At 38.2% G+C, this 17,424-nt stretch overlaps 2 protein-coding genes across 2 annotated transcripts; both read left to right on the forward strand.

Annotated features, from left to right (window-relative positions):
- The first annotated feature begins 402 nt into the window (after positions 1-402).
- Positions 403-6,971, forward strand: LOC310935375 (2-iminobutanoate/2-iminopropanoate deaminase-like). The gene is made up of 6 exons (XM_083899262.1): positions 403-508; positions 2,418-2,523; positions 3,123-3,177; positions 3,396-3,464; positions 6,361-6,416; positions 6,621-6,971. Exons 1-6 carry the CDS (start codon positions 444-446, stop codon positions 6,675-6,677), a joined length of 408 nt encoding a protein of 135 aa, XP_083755388.1. The 5' UTR covers positions 403-443; the 3' UTR covers positions 6,678-6,971.
- A 6,788-nt stretch (positions 6,972-13,759) lies between these two features.
- On the forward strand, positions 13,760-16,913 carry rpl30 (ribosomal protein L30). The gene is made up of 5 exons (XM_083899285.1): positions 13,760-13,838; positions 13,953-14,001; positions 14,439-14,584; positions 15,813-15,943; positions 16,813-16,913. The coding sequence occupies exons 2-5, from the start codon at positions 13,981-13,983 to the stop codon at positions 16,863-16,865; spliced, it is 351 nt and encodes a 116-aa protein (XP_083755411.1). The 5' UTR covers positions 13,760-13,838; positions 13,953-13,980; the 3' UTR covers positions 16,866-16,913.
- Positions 16,914-17,424: the final 511 nt, after the last annotated feature.

Here is a 17,424-nt window from a genome sequence, read left to right on the forward strand (position 1 = left end):
AATACTTAAATAATGTTTTTTAAATATGCAAGAAATAATAAAAGTTGCATACAGTTAACTGTAACTGTTGCCTTTTCTCGTATTTCCCTGGCTTCAAGGAGACTTGAACTTAGAAACATAGAGCAACAGAGAGCTACGACACGTTGTACCGTAACTGTCCTAATAGAGACGCCACTGTTTTTACGTTTGCACGTTGAGTGGCTTTGTACGAGAGAGCCTCGTGTGGCGGTTCAGAGAATTGCAGCTTTATTGAGCTGAATCGTTGCTATTTCCCGAGGTCACCGCTTGGTTCGCACTTTCCTACACGGCGCCTCTGAAAAGTGCCCCCTTTTGTCGTACATTACGGTAAAACTTCACAGCTTGCACTGATACTTTTTTTTTGTGTTACTCGAGTCTCTGCTCGGTCTTTCGTCCACATTCAGCCAGAGAACGGAGAAGAAAACATGTCGACACTCAACAGAAAGATCGTCCACACTCCATCTGCTCCGGCTGCCATCGGTCCTTACAGGTGAGTTTAAAAAACAATGTTTTTCATGTTAAATCTGCTAATTGTGACGTGCGCGCACACTTTTTTAACATCGGGGGGCGTCGCATTCGTGATCGATTAACTCGCCTGCTCGACTCGACCTCTGAAAACAGTCAAAGATTAACTTTTAACAGCAGAGCACAGACGAAAGTTCAGTGGCACAACTGTTAAACATGGCAACTATCCGTCGACAGTTTCCTTACACACCTAAAGCTCCTGTCAGACAGGGAATATACAGGTAAGCAAGAGTGTGCTGTCAATCTATATACACTCTATATAGTCTAATAACAAATAGAATAAAATCTGATATTAATTGGCAAGACATCTGCACCTTAAACCTCAAATCATTTTCTATCTGTAACTAAATCCATTTCATCCAATATAAAAAAACTCATGCAATAGCTTTAATTTACTTTTTCTTTTATTCTTTGATTAAATGTGTCTTTTCTGAAACAGAAAGGAGTTCCTCCTCTGACAAATGAACTGTCAGTGGGTGGAGTCACTGCAGTTTGCTGACAAAGTGTTTTTAAGGAAGACTCCTCCTAAATTCACCTTAATTTCTTTGAAATGTTTCTTCATATATAAAAAAAAATTTGAAATAGGCGATGAAGCAAGTTTCTTTTTAGGTTTCGTATTTGACATTTCCAGGATTTCAGTCATAAGGAAACGTCAACAAGTTCCTCTTTTAATTAGGAGATAACTGCATTGTTTTAATGGCATCCAAATTGTTCTTCTGCCCTGGGACAAATAGGGCATTTCTATTTTAAATCAGGCTTATATCTTATTTGAGTTATCAAAAATTAAAATACATTTTAAAAGCCATTTGACACACTGACTCCAAATCACAACAGATGTGATTGCTTTCAGATAACTTTTACTTCATATTTTAGTTTTATTCATAATAAACGATATAGAAAACTAGGACGTTTATTTCTCTAATGAAAATCCCATGAACTGAGACCTTTTAATATCCTAATTCCTCAGTCTTATTATATAAAGTGCTTTCAGTTATCTTATGTTGTGATTTGGTTTTATTCAAACAAAGGTGATTTGATTAATTTTCTAATAGTCCATTGTTAAACTTCACGACAAAATGACAAAACCAATCTCCTATTAATTGGGAATATTCTACATTATATAGACCATATGGATGAATGCATCTTGCAAAGTAGATATGTTTGTTTTTGGAAACACTGTTACCCAGTGAAATAGTACACAGAAATAATCTGCACTAGTATGTAAACATATACTTAATATATACAACAACAGTAAGATATTGTCAGAGATGGGAGTAAGTCACACATATGCAAGTCAAGTCGCATCCCTGCTTTAAATCAAGCAAGTTACAAGTCAAGTTGTATGAATATAGAAGAGGAAGATGATGTAAATAGGCTAAAAAAATGTAATTTTGAACTGCTAGAGTTTTATCTGTAACAGAAACACTGCTTCATGGTCCCACACAACTGAATTGTTTATATCAAATTATCATCGATAAAATGAAAATAAAACTGACAGTAGGCCTACATTAAACCATGGAAATGCATTTCAAATATTCAGCAAAAAAAATGGCATGTCATTTTGTGCATTTATTATAACAGCTTTAATCCACCAAGACGTTAACTAACGTTATATTAAAATAGCAACCAAGTGACTTCCTGTCTTACCTTCCTTTGTGAGATTCAAAGTGTCAAATTAGATTTCACGTAGTGGTGTCGGTGTCGCTCGGTTGCCAGGTTTGTACGCAAGTCCACAAAAGCAGACAGCCAATGTTTTCCGTGTTTCAAGAACAAATTGTGTTTGAGCAAGTCTCAAGTCCTCAAATGTGTGAATTTAGTCAGAATTGTCAGGATGTGTATCTCTTATGTCATGTCTATGTTCCCTGTGTCCTCAGCCAGGCAGTGGTTGCGGACAGAACCATGTACATCTCCGGTCAGCTGGGGATGGATGTGGCTTCTGGTCAGCTGGTAGATGGAGGAGTCCAGGCTCAGGCCAGACAGGTGAAGCTGAAGGAGGATGATGATGATGATGATGATGATGATGATTGTTATAAATGTGGACAAATAAAGCTACAGCACCAACAAGAAATCAGGATGTAAATTTAAGTGCTAATGAGAGATGTATAATCAAGGGTGTAGTTAGATTCAATAAAAAAAAGCATGAATATTTATTAAATTCAACATATTGTCTGTAATAACTAAAAGTCTAAGGGTCATAGAACTAACACCAGTTTGTGTTATTTGTGTACAGTTTATTTTTGTAACTTCTGGGAGAAAAAGGCAGCTAGCCTAAGCTTTTAATTAATGCAAGTTTTTTTGTGTACAGTAAGTAAGTTTTTATTTGTTTTGAATGAATAAATGTTAACTTTTGTCTTAAGTTAAGCCTTTGTGTGATCAAATAATCACATTATCTTATACAAACTGCATTGTTATGATGCCATAATTTGCCTTAACGCACTATACATTGTAGCAATTTTTGAATCGAGAATCGTTTGAATCGAGAATCGTATGTATTGAATCGTGACCCTAAGAATCGGAATCGAATCGTGAGCCACCCAAAGATTCACATCCCTAATTGACTGACTCTCTTCTTTCCTCAGGCTCTCGTCAACATGGGGGAGATCCTCAAAGCTGCCAACTGTGACTACAGCAATGGTGAGACTGAATTACTGTACAAGGGAACCTATTACTCTGCACGTTTGAGAACTTTCCTCGCTCTAACACACCTGATTCAAATAAATGGCTCGTTCTGAATCAGGTGTTTTGGAGCAGGGAAACATCTATAACATGTGGGACAGTGGGTCTCCAGGACCAGGAGTGAGAAACCCTGTTTTAAACCTAAACTAAACAAACTCTCTCTCTCTGTGTTTCAGTGGTGAAGACGACTGTGCTGCTCGCTGATATAAACGACTTCAACAGTGTCAACGAGGTCTACAAGACATGTACGTAAACGTGCAAATACACACACATGTTCCTTTTTGTGTATAGGTTTGTAAGGAAGCTGTAACTTGTAACTTGGCTTATCACAGTCCAGTTAGTGCTTAAAAGCAGCCACATGGGGGCAGCATTTAACCAAGCAAGAACTACTGTAAGACCCTGCTGTTCTTATGTCAAGATAATGAGAGTGTTCGTTTTTCTTTTTCTTTGCTAATTCTTTATGTGGTCAATAGAGATGTTTGGACTCATCACATCATTACTTCTTGTTACATCGATTACTGAAGAATTTGACTCTAGGACAAATAACCCAGAGACTTGCACTGCAACTGCTCCAACAAATGACTGTACTGTTATTAAAAGAAAACACACTGGATTTTCCCTGTAAATATGATATGGTATATAGAAAAAATATATTCTCACACTTCTAAATGTGTATTGTAATCATTATATAAGTTGATCATTTTTAAAAGCTGTGATAACATGCATCTAATTGATGCAGTGTAGTAATGCACTTGAGTTCAAAATACATAACACATATCTGTACTTTACTTTATTTATATTTCTAGCAACTTTTATTCCACTGCATTCACTTCATATATTCATATATTTTTGTCATTCGTCCATTCACACATGTTTCACGCCAATTCACATTCTTCAACATGGGCTTAAGTGTCTTGCTCAAAGACATAGACTAGCAGAGCCAGGAATTTAACCCACAACCTTCCAGTTGAAAGACAACTTGGCCTACTACTTACTCCTCACCTTTTTTTAATACTTTTACTTCTAAAGCTTGAGTACATTTTATATTAGAAAAGTATGTTTGATACTTACGTACAGTAAATGTCATATAAGTCCTTTTCTGGTAAGATACTTGTACCTTTTCCCAAGTATCCCTTTAAGGTACTAATTGGACATGTAATAATCATAATGCTTGTGGTTAATTCAGATAAATATTGTTTTTGTTGTTCAAAATCTTTCATGATTTAACCCATTAAAGCCCAAACCATTAAATAGTTGACAGAAAATTCAAATTCTTCCTTTATTGGTCCTTCTGAACAAACTAACTAATTTTTTTTTTTTTTTTTTCAAATATCAATTTCTATATAGGAGTTTTAATTTGTATCATATTTGATACAGCGGGTCACAATGTGTGTTTCCTTGAACAAAAAATACACAAACAAATCCAACAAAAACAATGCAGCAATGGAACTGTCAGGGTGGAAGTCTGGAAGACATAACATTTCAGTTATTTTTACTCATTTTGCGGTTCACAACCTTTTTATTTTGAGTGATTGTAGGCTTGAAAACAGTTGTTCAGACAAAGATGCACTCTGCATTTCTCACAGTACACATGGGCAAAGTGGCCTACGCAGGACTTGCATCTCTGTCGGGTTTCCCATAAATTTATACATCAGGTTTGTCAAGGAAAAAATTGGGGGGCTCAAAAACGAATGTATCACATGATACGTTTGGCGTTATAGGGTTAAAGTAGTGTTTCCTTTTAAAAAATAAAGTTCACTCACTAGTGTAAAAGCCTGTATTAATAACAGTCGCCCGCTGTAATGGAGGTGATGCAGTGGCTTCTATGTCAGTGACATCTCTCAGAAAACGAGTGCAGCTCACTGACAGACAGGCTCACTGACAGACAGGCTCACTGACAGACAGGCTCACTGACAGACAGGCTCACTCAGCTCTTCCTCTGCTGTATGAAAGCCGACTGCTGCTGCTGCTGCTGCTGCTCTGGTCATTTCCTCCTGCATCACAACAGACAGGTGTAATGGAAGCTGCAGAGTGCAGTGAGTCGTAAACGGACACCCAGGTGTAACGTGACCCCTCTGGGCGAGCTTTGCTGCACGGACCATTGACTCTGATGCAGACCTGAGCTCGGTCCCTTCTTCAGACTCTCCCCAACCCTAAACCACAGGAAGAGAACTTTCCCTGACCTTGATGAGAAGAAAGGTGTCCAACTGTGATATAGTCATGTCAAGTTTTCAGCCTGAGAGTCAGGAGTCTCACAGTAAAAGTAAATTTTTCTGTATTTTATTAAGGTGGACACATCATTTGTATATTTTTATATACTGTGATTAAACCACCACTCAAAGCCACAGCTGCCCTTAATTAACAGCATTGGTGATTATCAAAATAATTCTTTATTTGTTTCTGTTGATACACCAGTCTGTAGAAGCTCTTTAACAGAATTTATATTTGTAATGCTAAAATATAACAATTTTTGTCATCCAAGAATACTCAAGTTTACTATTTTACACTAAACAAACTGAAAAATAATAAAGCACATTATTATTTCTTGATTAAAGTGTCAAATTAGAGTTATTTACTTGCTTTCCTGAACAGAAACATTTTTTTTAGTGGTTGAATGTTATACTTGATTCATTTCTGACTTCTCAGAGAAGAAACCCAGTGAACTGGCTCAAATTTGAGGACAAAAAGGTGAATTCAGTTTGTTATTAGCCAAATAACAATAGCATATTTAGTTTTAAACAAGTTTTTTGAAAGATTTCTAAAATATTAGTTTTCTTGTTTTCATGACAGGTGGTCTAATTAATGTGTAAAAAATAAAAGTATTGTATAATGTTGTGACACAGAAAATGGTGTAAAATTGTTTATATGTTGCGTCCATCATCTGAAAACAGGCAGTACTATCAGACCTGACTGTGGGAGCGTTAGTTTTTGATACGGCTGTACTGCAGGGGTGGACGGGGAGGCGTTTATCCCATCAAACTGCTGAACTACCGTGTTTATTGTGCTGTGGAATTATTTTGTTTTGCATTTACCAAATTTCTAAAAAGGTATTAAAATGAAAGCGTTGAAAGTCGTAGCATCTGTGTCGATTATTATTGTTCATTTAAAATTCTTTTAAGACATTCTTTGTTTTCTCTCCAGTTTTCAGCAGCAACTTCCCGGCCAGAGCCGCCTACCAAGTCGCTGCTCTGCCCAGAGTAAGTACGAACAAACACATCTGTTTACTGTGTCAGAACTGTAGCTGGTTTGGTTCACACACAAAAATCATGATATGTTATTACATTTCCCATCATCCATGTTGACTTGAAAGAGTTGTGTATGTTGAGACAAGAAAGCAGAAAAGTTAGTAGTATACAGTTCTGTGTGTATGTGTTTTTTCATTGTGTGTCTTCTGTTTTCAGGGTGGACTGGTGGAAATTGAGGCGATTGCTGTTCTTGGTCCTCTCTCTGACTCCTGACTAGCCGACCACATCGCAAACAAATTATAGTCAAACCACTGAGTGGCCTCACAGTCGTCCTGCAGAAGCCTCGTTGTACGTCCAGATGAAAAACCAATCTGTGATCATTCTTTTTGTCATAGTCAGATTTATTTGTATTGTTTCTCATGGATGGTTGAAGTCTTTCAGTATTACATACCAATGGAAATCATAGAGAAGCTGTTAAAACCTTTTCTTAACCAGCGTTTAGTTTGTGTTTTATTTCTCAGATAATCACATTCCCCTGTCTCAGTGGACACATTCACTGTCTTATAAACCTCCTATTGTGGCATTCCTGTCTTCATCTCACTAATAAAGACGATGAGTCATGAAACTGCTGTTCCGTAATTATCAGATCATCTTATAACCTATTTGAACATTCACTTTCCAGGGAGAAATCATGACACATTAGAGACGATAAAAGTTATCACATATTTAATTCTCATCGTGATGATTAAAATCAGTCGTCAGTAAACTTGCAGCGAGCCAGCTCTTCATGTTCATTACAAACAGTTGTCAAATCAAAGCCAGCTCCACAAACAGAAAAAATATTTCATAAATCAAATAATATATATATTTGGCTTTGGGTTCTTTAAAATAACAATTTTATAGAAAACTACAGAATGAACTCTTGAAGTTAGATTAAAGACATCTGCTATTATAAATGTCTATACACTTAATAAAAAGGACTTTTCATGACATGATCGCATCCTCGGAAAGTTAACACACCCACTGAGAGCTGAAGAACTCCGTCTATCTACACTTATTGTTTTTGTAGCCGTGCACAATAAAGAGTTGAAGAAGGCACAGTGGAGACTGAAGAACCCTGACTTGAAAGTGGTTACCACAGGGTCTGCATCTTGGCAACAAGGTCATGTCTGTTTCTCTCACACACTCTCACACACACACACACACACACTGGCTTACACATGCTTTCACTCATGCATACAAACAATTAAGACACGTCCAAGAAAATAATCTGTGCAGTCATTCACACGGTGCTTCATTCACTGGGAGCTGGAAACAAATTCAAAGAGAGAAACATGTTCAGAAATTTGTCACGACTGACACACAGAGAGTGTAATGTTTGGATTAGAGAATAGAGATTAGAGAAAGTACAGCTGAGCTCACCTGGTTCTGCCGCTGCACTGGGCTCTGCATCAGTCGCTGTGCTCTCTGCTTTTTCTGTTGTGGGAGAAACAGAGGAGGATTTGAACATAATGATAACGAGACATGGTTATATTTAAAAGTCTGATTGACCTTGGGCTCACTGGTGAAGGTTAGGACATTAACCAATAACCACAACATCTCCTGATGTTTTTATTTGCACCGGTCCATTTTGTGTGGGCACAAGTATCGATTCTTCTTCATTGGTGCCAAATGTTGGCAGTAGCTTTCTGTATGTTGATTTGTGTGTGTGTGGGCTTTTTGGGCGATTTGAATTGTGGTTAGGTTAGGGTTAGACATGAACTGGTTATGATTTGTTTACGCTGTCTAAATGAACGGAAGTCAATGCCGTGTCCTCAGAAGAATAGCTGTGTGTGTGTACAGGTATTACTGATGTTGTGGGGACCGAAATCTGATTACACAGTCACATTATGGGGACTCGTCTTGTATGGGGACCCCAGTCCCCATAATGTAAATTGCTACATTTTAAGGTTAGGTTCGGGTCAGGGTTAGATAATGGATAGATGGATGGATGGATGAATGTAAGTCAATGCAATGTCCTCTGAAGTCATGTAAACCGTGCGTGTGTGTGTGTCCTTGAAGAAGTTAATACAAGCTGCACTGAGTTTCCCTGACATTCTGTTCCACGATCAATGTTGATTCTGGTTTCATTTTTGGATTTATTTTTTTACAGCTTAAACTACATTTTACAAACTACACTACAAAAACAGCACAAGTAGTGAAAAAGGACCAGTGCTGCATGATTCTGATGTGAATGGATACCTGACCCCAATCTACAGTCAGAGTCAAGACAAAGCCCAGAGTGTTCCTGTCATCTTTCTTCATCCAAGTACAGGTCTAATAATAGAGTCCCAAAGCAGAAAATACTTTAAGAGACAACACATTGGACCGAGTCTGTTTCTGAAACATTAACTATTGAGCCTTTAAATCCAAAGGTGTCAAATTCCAGCATTGACCAACATCTTGCTTCATTTTCAGTTTCCAGCTTGTGACTGGAGATTATCTCCAAAAAGCACAGCGGCACACCTGACTGCTAACAGAGCCAGAGCTGCCTCATCCTGCTTAATGTGTCACTCGATCCTTTCTCTCTTCATTGGCTGTGAAATGGAGGCAGGAAGGCTCAGCAGGCCTGACATCGTTCGTCGCCCAGCGGCCTGCCCTATGTTGGTATGCTCTAGTTTCTCTGTGGACTCCAATTGCACCTTAATGACACTATGGTAACAACAAAATCTTTGCAACACACACACACACACACACACACACTTCACATTGACCATTCAAACAAGGCTGTGGTCAAGTTTGAACTGAGAGTAAGACAACAAAGGTGGTTGAAGTCAAACGAAAACAAAGGTGGAGGGGAGGGATTACACGGCATGTGCTCCGGAGTTTTAACCCTGAGCAAGTATCCTGTCTTTAAGGGTTAAGTGTGTAACATGTATAAGGCTTTTTTTGGAAGAAAATTTCATATACAATCCTTAAATGTGTTTGCATAGATGTATACATGCTTTATAAATGGTTTAAAGCCACCACAATAAGACTTTATGGTGGACACTATCTTGCAACACCAAGTTTCTAAAGCAGTCAATTGGACAAACTAGTCAGATATTGTGTTTTAGATCATAAAGCAAAAGTTTCCTAAACAAACAAAGAACAATACTATTCTTTCTGGTATTCCGAGGCCATCGTAGTTTTCTGCACATGCTTGGAAAAAAAGATGGGTGAAACAAAAGAAGTTCCCCATTTGTCAAAATCTGCAGCCTCACCATTTGACGTCACTAATTCATACACACACTATGTTTAAAACTGGAGCGATAAATGGCTTCTGTAACTACTTTGGGCTCAGTTATAGAAATTATAAAACCAGAAAACTGATTAACTTAAATAAATGCAGAAATGTTAAGATATTATAGCTGACAGCTGCTGGGACACCTGGAATATTAACCCTTGTCACTGACGTAAAACCATATAATTCAATAAACTATAGCCACAAACATCCACCTTAATATGTTACACACTTCCAGGAGGGAGAACTATCTAAAAATATAATATAATAACATTAATGAAAAGTGTTCATTAAGCCACCGTCATTGGTCTGATGAGGTAAAGTGATACATTGAAACAGATTGTTTGAGACTAACTAAATAATTAGAGGTGTGACTCATAAACACATTCCTGTGTTCACCCTGGTGTGTTCATTAAAACCCAGGTGTGTGTGTGTGTGTTGTTGGAAACGCTTGGTAACTGCCATTGCACTGAGACTGGGGAGGATCTAGGAGAAGACTTCCTGTACCTGGATGCTGTGGTAGCCCGGGTTCATTGGGTTGCCACACAGGAGGTGGAGCAGTGCTCAGGTTACTGCTGGTCAATGAAAAGAAAATGGTACATTTTGTCCCTGATGAATTCTTCATCCCTTAATAGGACTATTAATATTGTGACTTTTGTTGTCTACTTTTTTGCAGCAACTGCCCTTTAACGACAATTCCATAGACGCAGATCCTGATGTCAACCTAAGCTTCATATCCACATGCAACTGCAAAGTGGGATGAGGAGGAAAAGTGTCATTGCTCTTTAGAAAAGCTTTTATCTGAAACATACCTTGCTCTGGAGCCGCAGCTGCAGCTGCAGGCTCTGAGGAGCTCGCTGCTGTCTCAGTGGTGCTGTCTGCTGCTGCTACAGCTGGTGCTGTTTCTGTTGTTGTTGCTGCTTCTGCCTCTGCAGCTGCTGGTGCTGCTGTTTCCACAGCTGCTGGTGCTGTTGTTTCCACAGCTGCTGGTGCTGGTGCTGGTGCTGCGTCTGCAGGGGGACTGGCTGCTGCTGCTTCAGGTTGAGGTTCCTCCGCTGCTGGTGGAGCTGCAGTAGTGCTGTCTGCGGATGTGGCCGCTGCAGCAGGTTCATCCACGGGTTTAACTTCACTGCTGGCTGCAGGCGTTTGGTCCGGAAGAGTTTCACTGTCCTCGGCTACATTGCCATTTTCATTGGCCGCCCCTGTCAGGAACACAGCGTTCAACACATGATCAAAACAAATATATGAAGCTAAAAACCTTTCCCATATAATATATATATATATTAATAATGATCATATTCAGGTCAGTTTCATGACTGGTGGGTTTGACTTGGAAATTCTGCAGACTTCACTTGCAGAATATTAGGGTGTATGACTCAGATATTTTCCATTTATGACGTCCCCTGATTTGCATGATATATTTAAGAACCTGGCCAGTATGGAAATAAGAACCTGATGACTGTGGAATGAAGGATAACATTCAAGTCTCTAACAATAGACTTAAAATCCTATGTTCACCAAAATAGATGAGCTCAATAGCAACAAAAAAAATTTGTTCCTCCTCGAAATAGACATGTGCTGCTGCTGCTGCTGCTATGTTCAACAAGTTGACAAAGGGAGTTAATAATTATATAAATTGTTGTTAATAAACATTAACTTAGCTCTGTGAACAGGTTGTTGCTATGTGTTTATAGATATAATGTATCACTTCCTTTTGCAATGCAAATCCCCTTTTGAGACATTTTGCATTTGTGTAAATCACAGACTTCATGACATGGACCTGCGACTTAAGTTTTTTTGAAGCACAGAGTAGAGTTGATCCCAAAGACATTTGGAAGTTTAGAGCTGGGAGGAATATCACTGGTCATGGTGAGGTAGTTTGAATAAATGAGATGTCATTTGCAAACTGGGAACATGATATTGCTTGATATTTGTCAATATATGTTCTTGGTATGGTACAAGTATGATATGATAATATATGTGTATTATATCATACTTTAAACAATATTATGATATATAAGTGGGTCAGTATATGATTTGCTGCTGACTAGTGACTGACAGCCCTGTGGGGTTAAACTAACACATCCTTATATGAATAAACTTTGGTTAATAAATGTCACCCTGTTTACTCTGTCTTGTGCGTGACAAGGACCAACGCAGAGGAAAAAGAGCCGCATGCAAAAATAAGAAAAGCTCCTGACAAATTTCCATCTGACCTCTAAGACAACAATTACCGGCACACTTCGTTCCTCAGTGTCAACAACAGGGAGGCAAAAAAAACATTTCCAGGTATCGCAAGTCAATGCACTAGTCTCCATGTTTTTATGATAATAATATGCTGTTTATTATAAATAGGCACAATGTCCTGCACATACTGTATTTATAAGCTCCTCTTGTGCACTAGAGCTGGGTCATCTCTGACCTCCTGCAACAAGGGAGGAGGGTCTAAAGTGGCCTCTCCATTTCCTACTGAAACTGTAGACTGTTACCAAATCTGCTTTCTTGTTGCCGTCCCTCTTGAGGAGGACAGAGCCAGAGAGCAGTGTTAAATAATGTCAATAAACTTTCCCATCCTGTCACCGTGGAGCTGTGGCTCACTAAATGTACAGCAACCAGATACTGAACACAGAGGAACACGCCGGTGGTCATTTGCATGCAGACTGTGACACTGCTATCCTTATCAGAATTATCAGATGAAGGTGGTCACTACAATACAATTGAATCGATGGTTTAACTTTATATAGAAGCAGAAGTTGATTTCCTAACATGTTATATTATATTTTTGATTGCCTACTTAAATAAATTACTTATTATATGAGTTATATAAGTTGAGTCCATAATTGTCATAATAAACATTTCTACAGTGAAGCCTCAACATGTTGTTTCACATTATGCATTCAATAAAATAACATTAAATTAAATTAAATACAAATTGTGAAACTAAAGTCATTTTTGTATAGAAAAACAATGTTTCTATACTTTTTTTTCCACCATTATTTTCAGATATAAGTTAATGTAACCTCACTTTGTATTTAGCCACTAAAATAGCCACACGAACTTGTATTTATAAGACAAAAACGTCAATATAATGTGCTTCATATATTGTTTTTAAGTAAGTAAATCTTACGTCACCTGTGGTGCTGGCTCCGTTGCTCTCCTCGGGCTTAGAACTCGGTCGAGTCGTGTCTACCGCTGAAGTTTGGGAACTGGTGGAGCATCCCATCCTGTCCTGCGCTCACAGAGACTGGATGGTGAAGTTCAGAGTGAACAGGTGAGGCTGTATCTGCACAGGTGACGTCGAGCATAGATATCGTCTATGTGAATAAAGGTGAGTCCACGCAGTGGAGAGCGAATCCCTGGGAGGTAAAAACAATAAGAAAAAAAAATTCCTCTGCTCCTGTGCGTAATTACGCACCGCGGTTCTCCTTCCTCCAGCGTCAAAGAGTTCACGTTCCGTCTGTCAGTTTCTAAATGGTGTTTTTGTTGTGTCCTTAAACGTAAGCTGTTACCAAGAGGCTGTCACGGGAACAGTAGCACATTATTCACTTAGTGCGCAGTGGCCACCTTTTGGGGCGGAGAAAGTGGTGCCAGAATTAAAAATTAGACCAAATGCCAAGGTGACGTTGAGCAAAAAAAAAAGAATCCACAGTTAATTATTAAACTACTACCCGACAAATTAAAACTGTCTTCCACCAGGGGGAACACCCTATTTGCTATGATTTCAGAAGAAATCACAAATGATTTCAAATAAAATTAATAAATAATAATAATAACAATAACAATAATAAAACATGCTATACACAATAATAAACAAACACACATTGAGAAATAAAATGTTTCGTTTTTCAAATGTTGGGGAGTGGTGGAGTATGAGGTAAAGAAGGTAAACAAACTACAAAAATAAAAATACTGAAACAGATTAAACACATTAAAGTTTAAGTTGTACAACTAAACACATGAACTACTCAACAGTATATACAAAACATATAGCTTATGATTACAACCGTATCTGTACTTTTATTTTGAATATTATTATTGTTAGAATAGTTGGTGTAACAGGCAGCAGCCATCGGTGTGCGCAGTAGTCTTCTGCGCAGGCCCTCGGACTGATACCGGCGCAATGCATGACGGTCCTTCCTTTCTCTCCGAGGCCATATTGGAGTTATCTCACAGTAAGACGAGCTCTGCGTTTTCTTGATAAAAATCACGTTTTCTATCACATTTTGACATTTTGTATCTTGCCATACGTTAACAAAACACTTCTCTTCCCCTCCCGTCGTCCACAGGTTGGCCGGTCAGGACTTAACCGCAAACATGGTGGCCGCTAAGAAAACGGTGAGTAGTGCGGGCGGCTGGGGCCGGGGCACACGCTGCTTCACGTGGACGAGTTTATCTGTCAGGGCCTGCTAACCAGCACCGCTAATGTCCTTATAAACCAATCTAAAAGAGTTAACATGTACAATAAAGCGTGCGGTTGTTGCTTTAATACAACCATATTGCCGTTTATGTCTTTTGTTTATCTTAAATTGTTGCGTACTCGTATGGTTTTCTAGATTTAGCCATCTTGCTAATGCTAATTTGCTAAATGTAATGTACAGCAAATTTCAGTTTAGTGGCAATTATTAATTTAGTTGTACGCCATAAACGCACCACACTGCTGTCCGTGTGTCCACTTGGTTTACAGCTGAATCGATTTCCTAAATGTTTATTCTGCCTACAATAATAGCTGTTAAACCCGGGTGATCATTTTGGATGATGTGTGTTTTATTCAGAAAAAGTCCATGGAGTCCATCAACTCTCGGCTCCAGCTGGTGATGAAGAGTGGTAAATATGTCCTGGGCTACAAACAGTCGCAGAAGATGATCCGGCAGGGAAAAGCCAAGCTGGTCATCCTGGCTAACAACTGCCCTGCTCTCAGGTAAGACTCCATAGACTAATGTCTGCATCATAAGGATTAAATTTGCTGTAAGAAAGTGTAAGTTATGTTAGTAGAGCTGTAATGATAACTGAATGAAACGTCAACTATGTTGATAATTGATTATTTGCTTAAGAGTTTTTTTTTGTTTTTATTTTTTTATGGATTTAAATACATTTTCTGATTTTTCTTCTTCTTAAATGTGAATATTTTATGCCTTTTCTTCCGTTTGAAAACTAAATTTCAACTGAAACAAGACATTTATTTACATAATTTGAGGAATACAGATCGACACCTTTTGGACCAAGCAATACTCAATTAATCAAGAAATAATCAACCAGTTAATTTATATGGAGATAATCGTAAGTTCTAGACATAAGATTTGGTTTAAACACAAGATCGTGTTGTCAAATCATGGGTCTGTAAACGGAGGACCGCTACATGAAATCAAATACTAATAGTAGTAGTAGTAAATTTCTTATGCACGTAACATTCATTTTTAAAGCTTGTAACCATCTGTGAATTGTTATATTACACAAAACGGGGCAAGAAAGATGATTTAAAAAAAAAGGCAGTTATGCAACTGTAGGGAAATCTACCACTGTAAAAACATAAAGAACAATGTAGTGACATAAACCTACTAGTAACACTTGAAGAGAGTAAATTTGTTCATTAAATGTTTCTAATTTTACTGTCACTTTGATAATGCATTAATTTACTAGTTTAATTTGAACAGATAAACCGTCTTTCTGATGTACATATGTTTGGTTAAATAAATACAACATATTTTAAATGATAGGCTTCAAAAGAGGTCACTTCTCACCCAGTGTTTGGGAATGGCTGAATAAGAGGGAGATGATGGTGGTATTTGTTCAGTTTTTTTTACAAGCAGCTAATAGAAACACACTAGTAGAATAATGTAAATCACTTTAATATACTTCACATGAAGGATATGTTACTAAACATTGTTGTTAGCTTGATTGAAGGGTTTTTGAAATTTTATATTCCACTGATTTTTGTGTAACATGCACATCGGGGTTCACAGTGGGGGTTAAATCCTTAAATATCTTGTTACAAATTAGTTAAATAAATTGTTTGTACATCTGCCATCAGTGTTGCATTATGGGGCAGCATGATTTGTCTGCACATTTTTTATGCAGTTCTTATTTGTATCGTCTGCCCTCTTGTATTTTCTTCTTTGACTAATTTTCTTTGCCTCTGTTTTCTTCAGGAAATCTGAGATCGAGTACTACGCCATGCTGGCTAAGACTGGTGTCCACCACTACAGTGGAAACAATATTGAGCTTGGTACAGCCTGTGGTAAATACTACAGGGTGTGCACACTGGCTATCATTGATCCCGGTGAGTCCCTGCTTTGATTCTGCTGTGAATGGCCTCAAACACTGAGCCTGTTAAGAGCTAAAGATAGTTTCCAGTGGGTCCATCCAGGCATATTAAGTGAGCTAAGGGGGTTTTACAGATCCAAGCATGTTCCGAATGCTGTCTCGTAGCAAAATTCATACATGGATATTAGCCAAGGGTTACTGGTACTTATCCTCGTGTCATTTACATGTCATTAGAAGAAAGACTACCACATTCAAGCGCTATCGCATCTTCAGTCAAACAGGGTTTCAGAGTTGGATTAAGCTACTCGGGATGCTTTGTCCATGCACCACAGCTCACGCCCCTGCCTTATACCAGGAATTATTATAAGAAGCCGGTGCACAACAGAGTGTGTGGGACAGACATGTAAAACATTTAAGCTAGTGGGTGTTTTTAGACTGGCAAGGAGTCGGATTAGGTTTTATCATTTTAAACACTTCAATTAGTAGATTCCCCACTCGTGGGACAAGAGCAGTATTTCAGCTACCGGGTAGCCAAGTTACAATGATAGCTTGACATTTATTATTAATAATAATAATAATAGTTTTAATTAAGATGGGTAGTAGTAATTAAGATGTAAGATGCAATGGAATGTTACCTAATTACTGTCAAATTAACTACTCCATATTCTCATTAGTATGAAACTTAAATATGTGAACCACTGTTTCCAATGTATTGGTTATAATTTTTCTAATTTGCATCAAAGATAAAACTGTTTAAAATAGAAGAGTTGATCTGCAGCTTTTGTTCATTGCTAGTTAGATTATTTAAGAGGATGTTTTTGTGCTGCAGTAATAAATGTGTTTAAATTTTGATCCACTAACACGCGTTCATGTTTTCCTCTTCAGGTGATTCTGACATCATCAGGAGTATGCCAGATCAGCAGCAGCAGGCTCAGTAGAACTGTTCCCCCGCCCCCTTGTCATAAATAAAATCTGAGTTAACAGTTGATGCCGCTCCTGTCTTCATTTTTATGTACTATTGGCTGTCCTCAACAATGATGTTGGTCCTTCTTGTATCCACCAGAGAGCAGCGGTGTGCTCTTTTGTTTCCTCAGATGACAGTTCAGTCTTACTGAGTGAGGGATTTCCTCTTCTCTCTACAGTCAGTCACTTACTTTGTTAAACATCAGTGATGGAAACGACTAACCAGCTGTGACTTCTGTCGCGTAGCATGACGACAGGATTATCAGTTCATGTGTAGATGATAATGATCCTCCCAACTGTGCTCATGGTCACGCAACTGTCAGAATTACACAACTGCTGATATTTAAGGTTTTTTTTCTTTTCCCTTACATAAACCTTGGAGAAGACTGTAACATGTTCACTCTAATTGAGCAAGGACACTGCAGATGTACAGTATAAACTGCCTTGGAGGTTGATGGCTATCTCTGATGCCCTGACTTTTTCTTAACTTCCAAAGGAAGTAAATAAACCGGTCTTAATAAATGTATTGTAGTC

This window comes from Microchirus variegatus (genome assembly GCF_963457635.1).
Source record: "Microchirus variegatus genome assembly, chromosome: 13".
In the NCBI taxonomy this organism is placed as follows: Eukaryota; Metazoa; Chordata; class Actinopteri; order Pleuronectiformes; family Soleidae; genus Microchirus; species Microchirus variegatus.

Excerpts from the sequence above, each read along its gene's own strand:
- LOC310935375 (XM_083899262.1), top strand. The coding sequence starts at position 444 with ATGTCGACACTCAACAGAAAGATCGTCCACACTCCATCTGCTCCGGCT. Across the intron at positions 3,178-3,395 it reads CAACTGTGACTACAGCAATG|TGGTGAAGACGACTGTGCTG; the intron begins GTGAGACTGAAT and ends TCTGTGTTTCAG. Across the intron at positions 3,465-6,360 it reads CAACGAGGTCTACAAGACAT|TTTTCAGCAGCAACTTCCCG; the intron begins GTACGTAAACGT and ends TTTTCTCTCCAG.
- rpl30 (XM_083899285.1), top strand. The coding sequence starts at position 13,981 with ATGGTGGCCGCTAAGAAAACG. Across the intron at positions 14,002-14,438 it reads TGGTGGCCGCTAAGAAAACG|AAAAAGTCCATGGAGTCCAT; the intron begins GTGAGTAGTGCG and ends TGTTTTATTCAG. Across the intron at positions 14,585-15,812 it reads AACAACTGCCCTGCTCTCAG|GAAATCTGAGATCGAGTACT; the intron begins GTAAGACTCCAT and ends TGTTTTCTTCAG.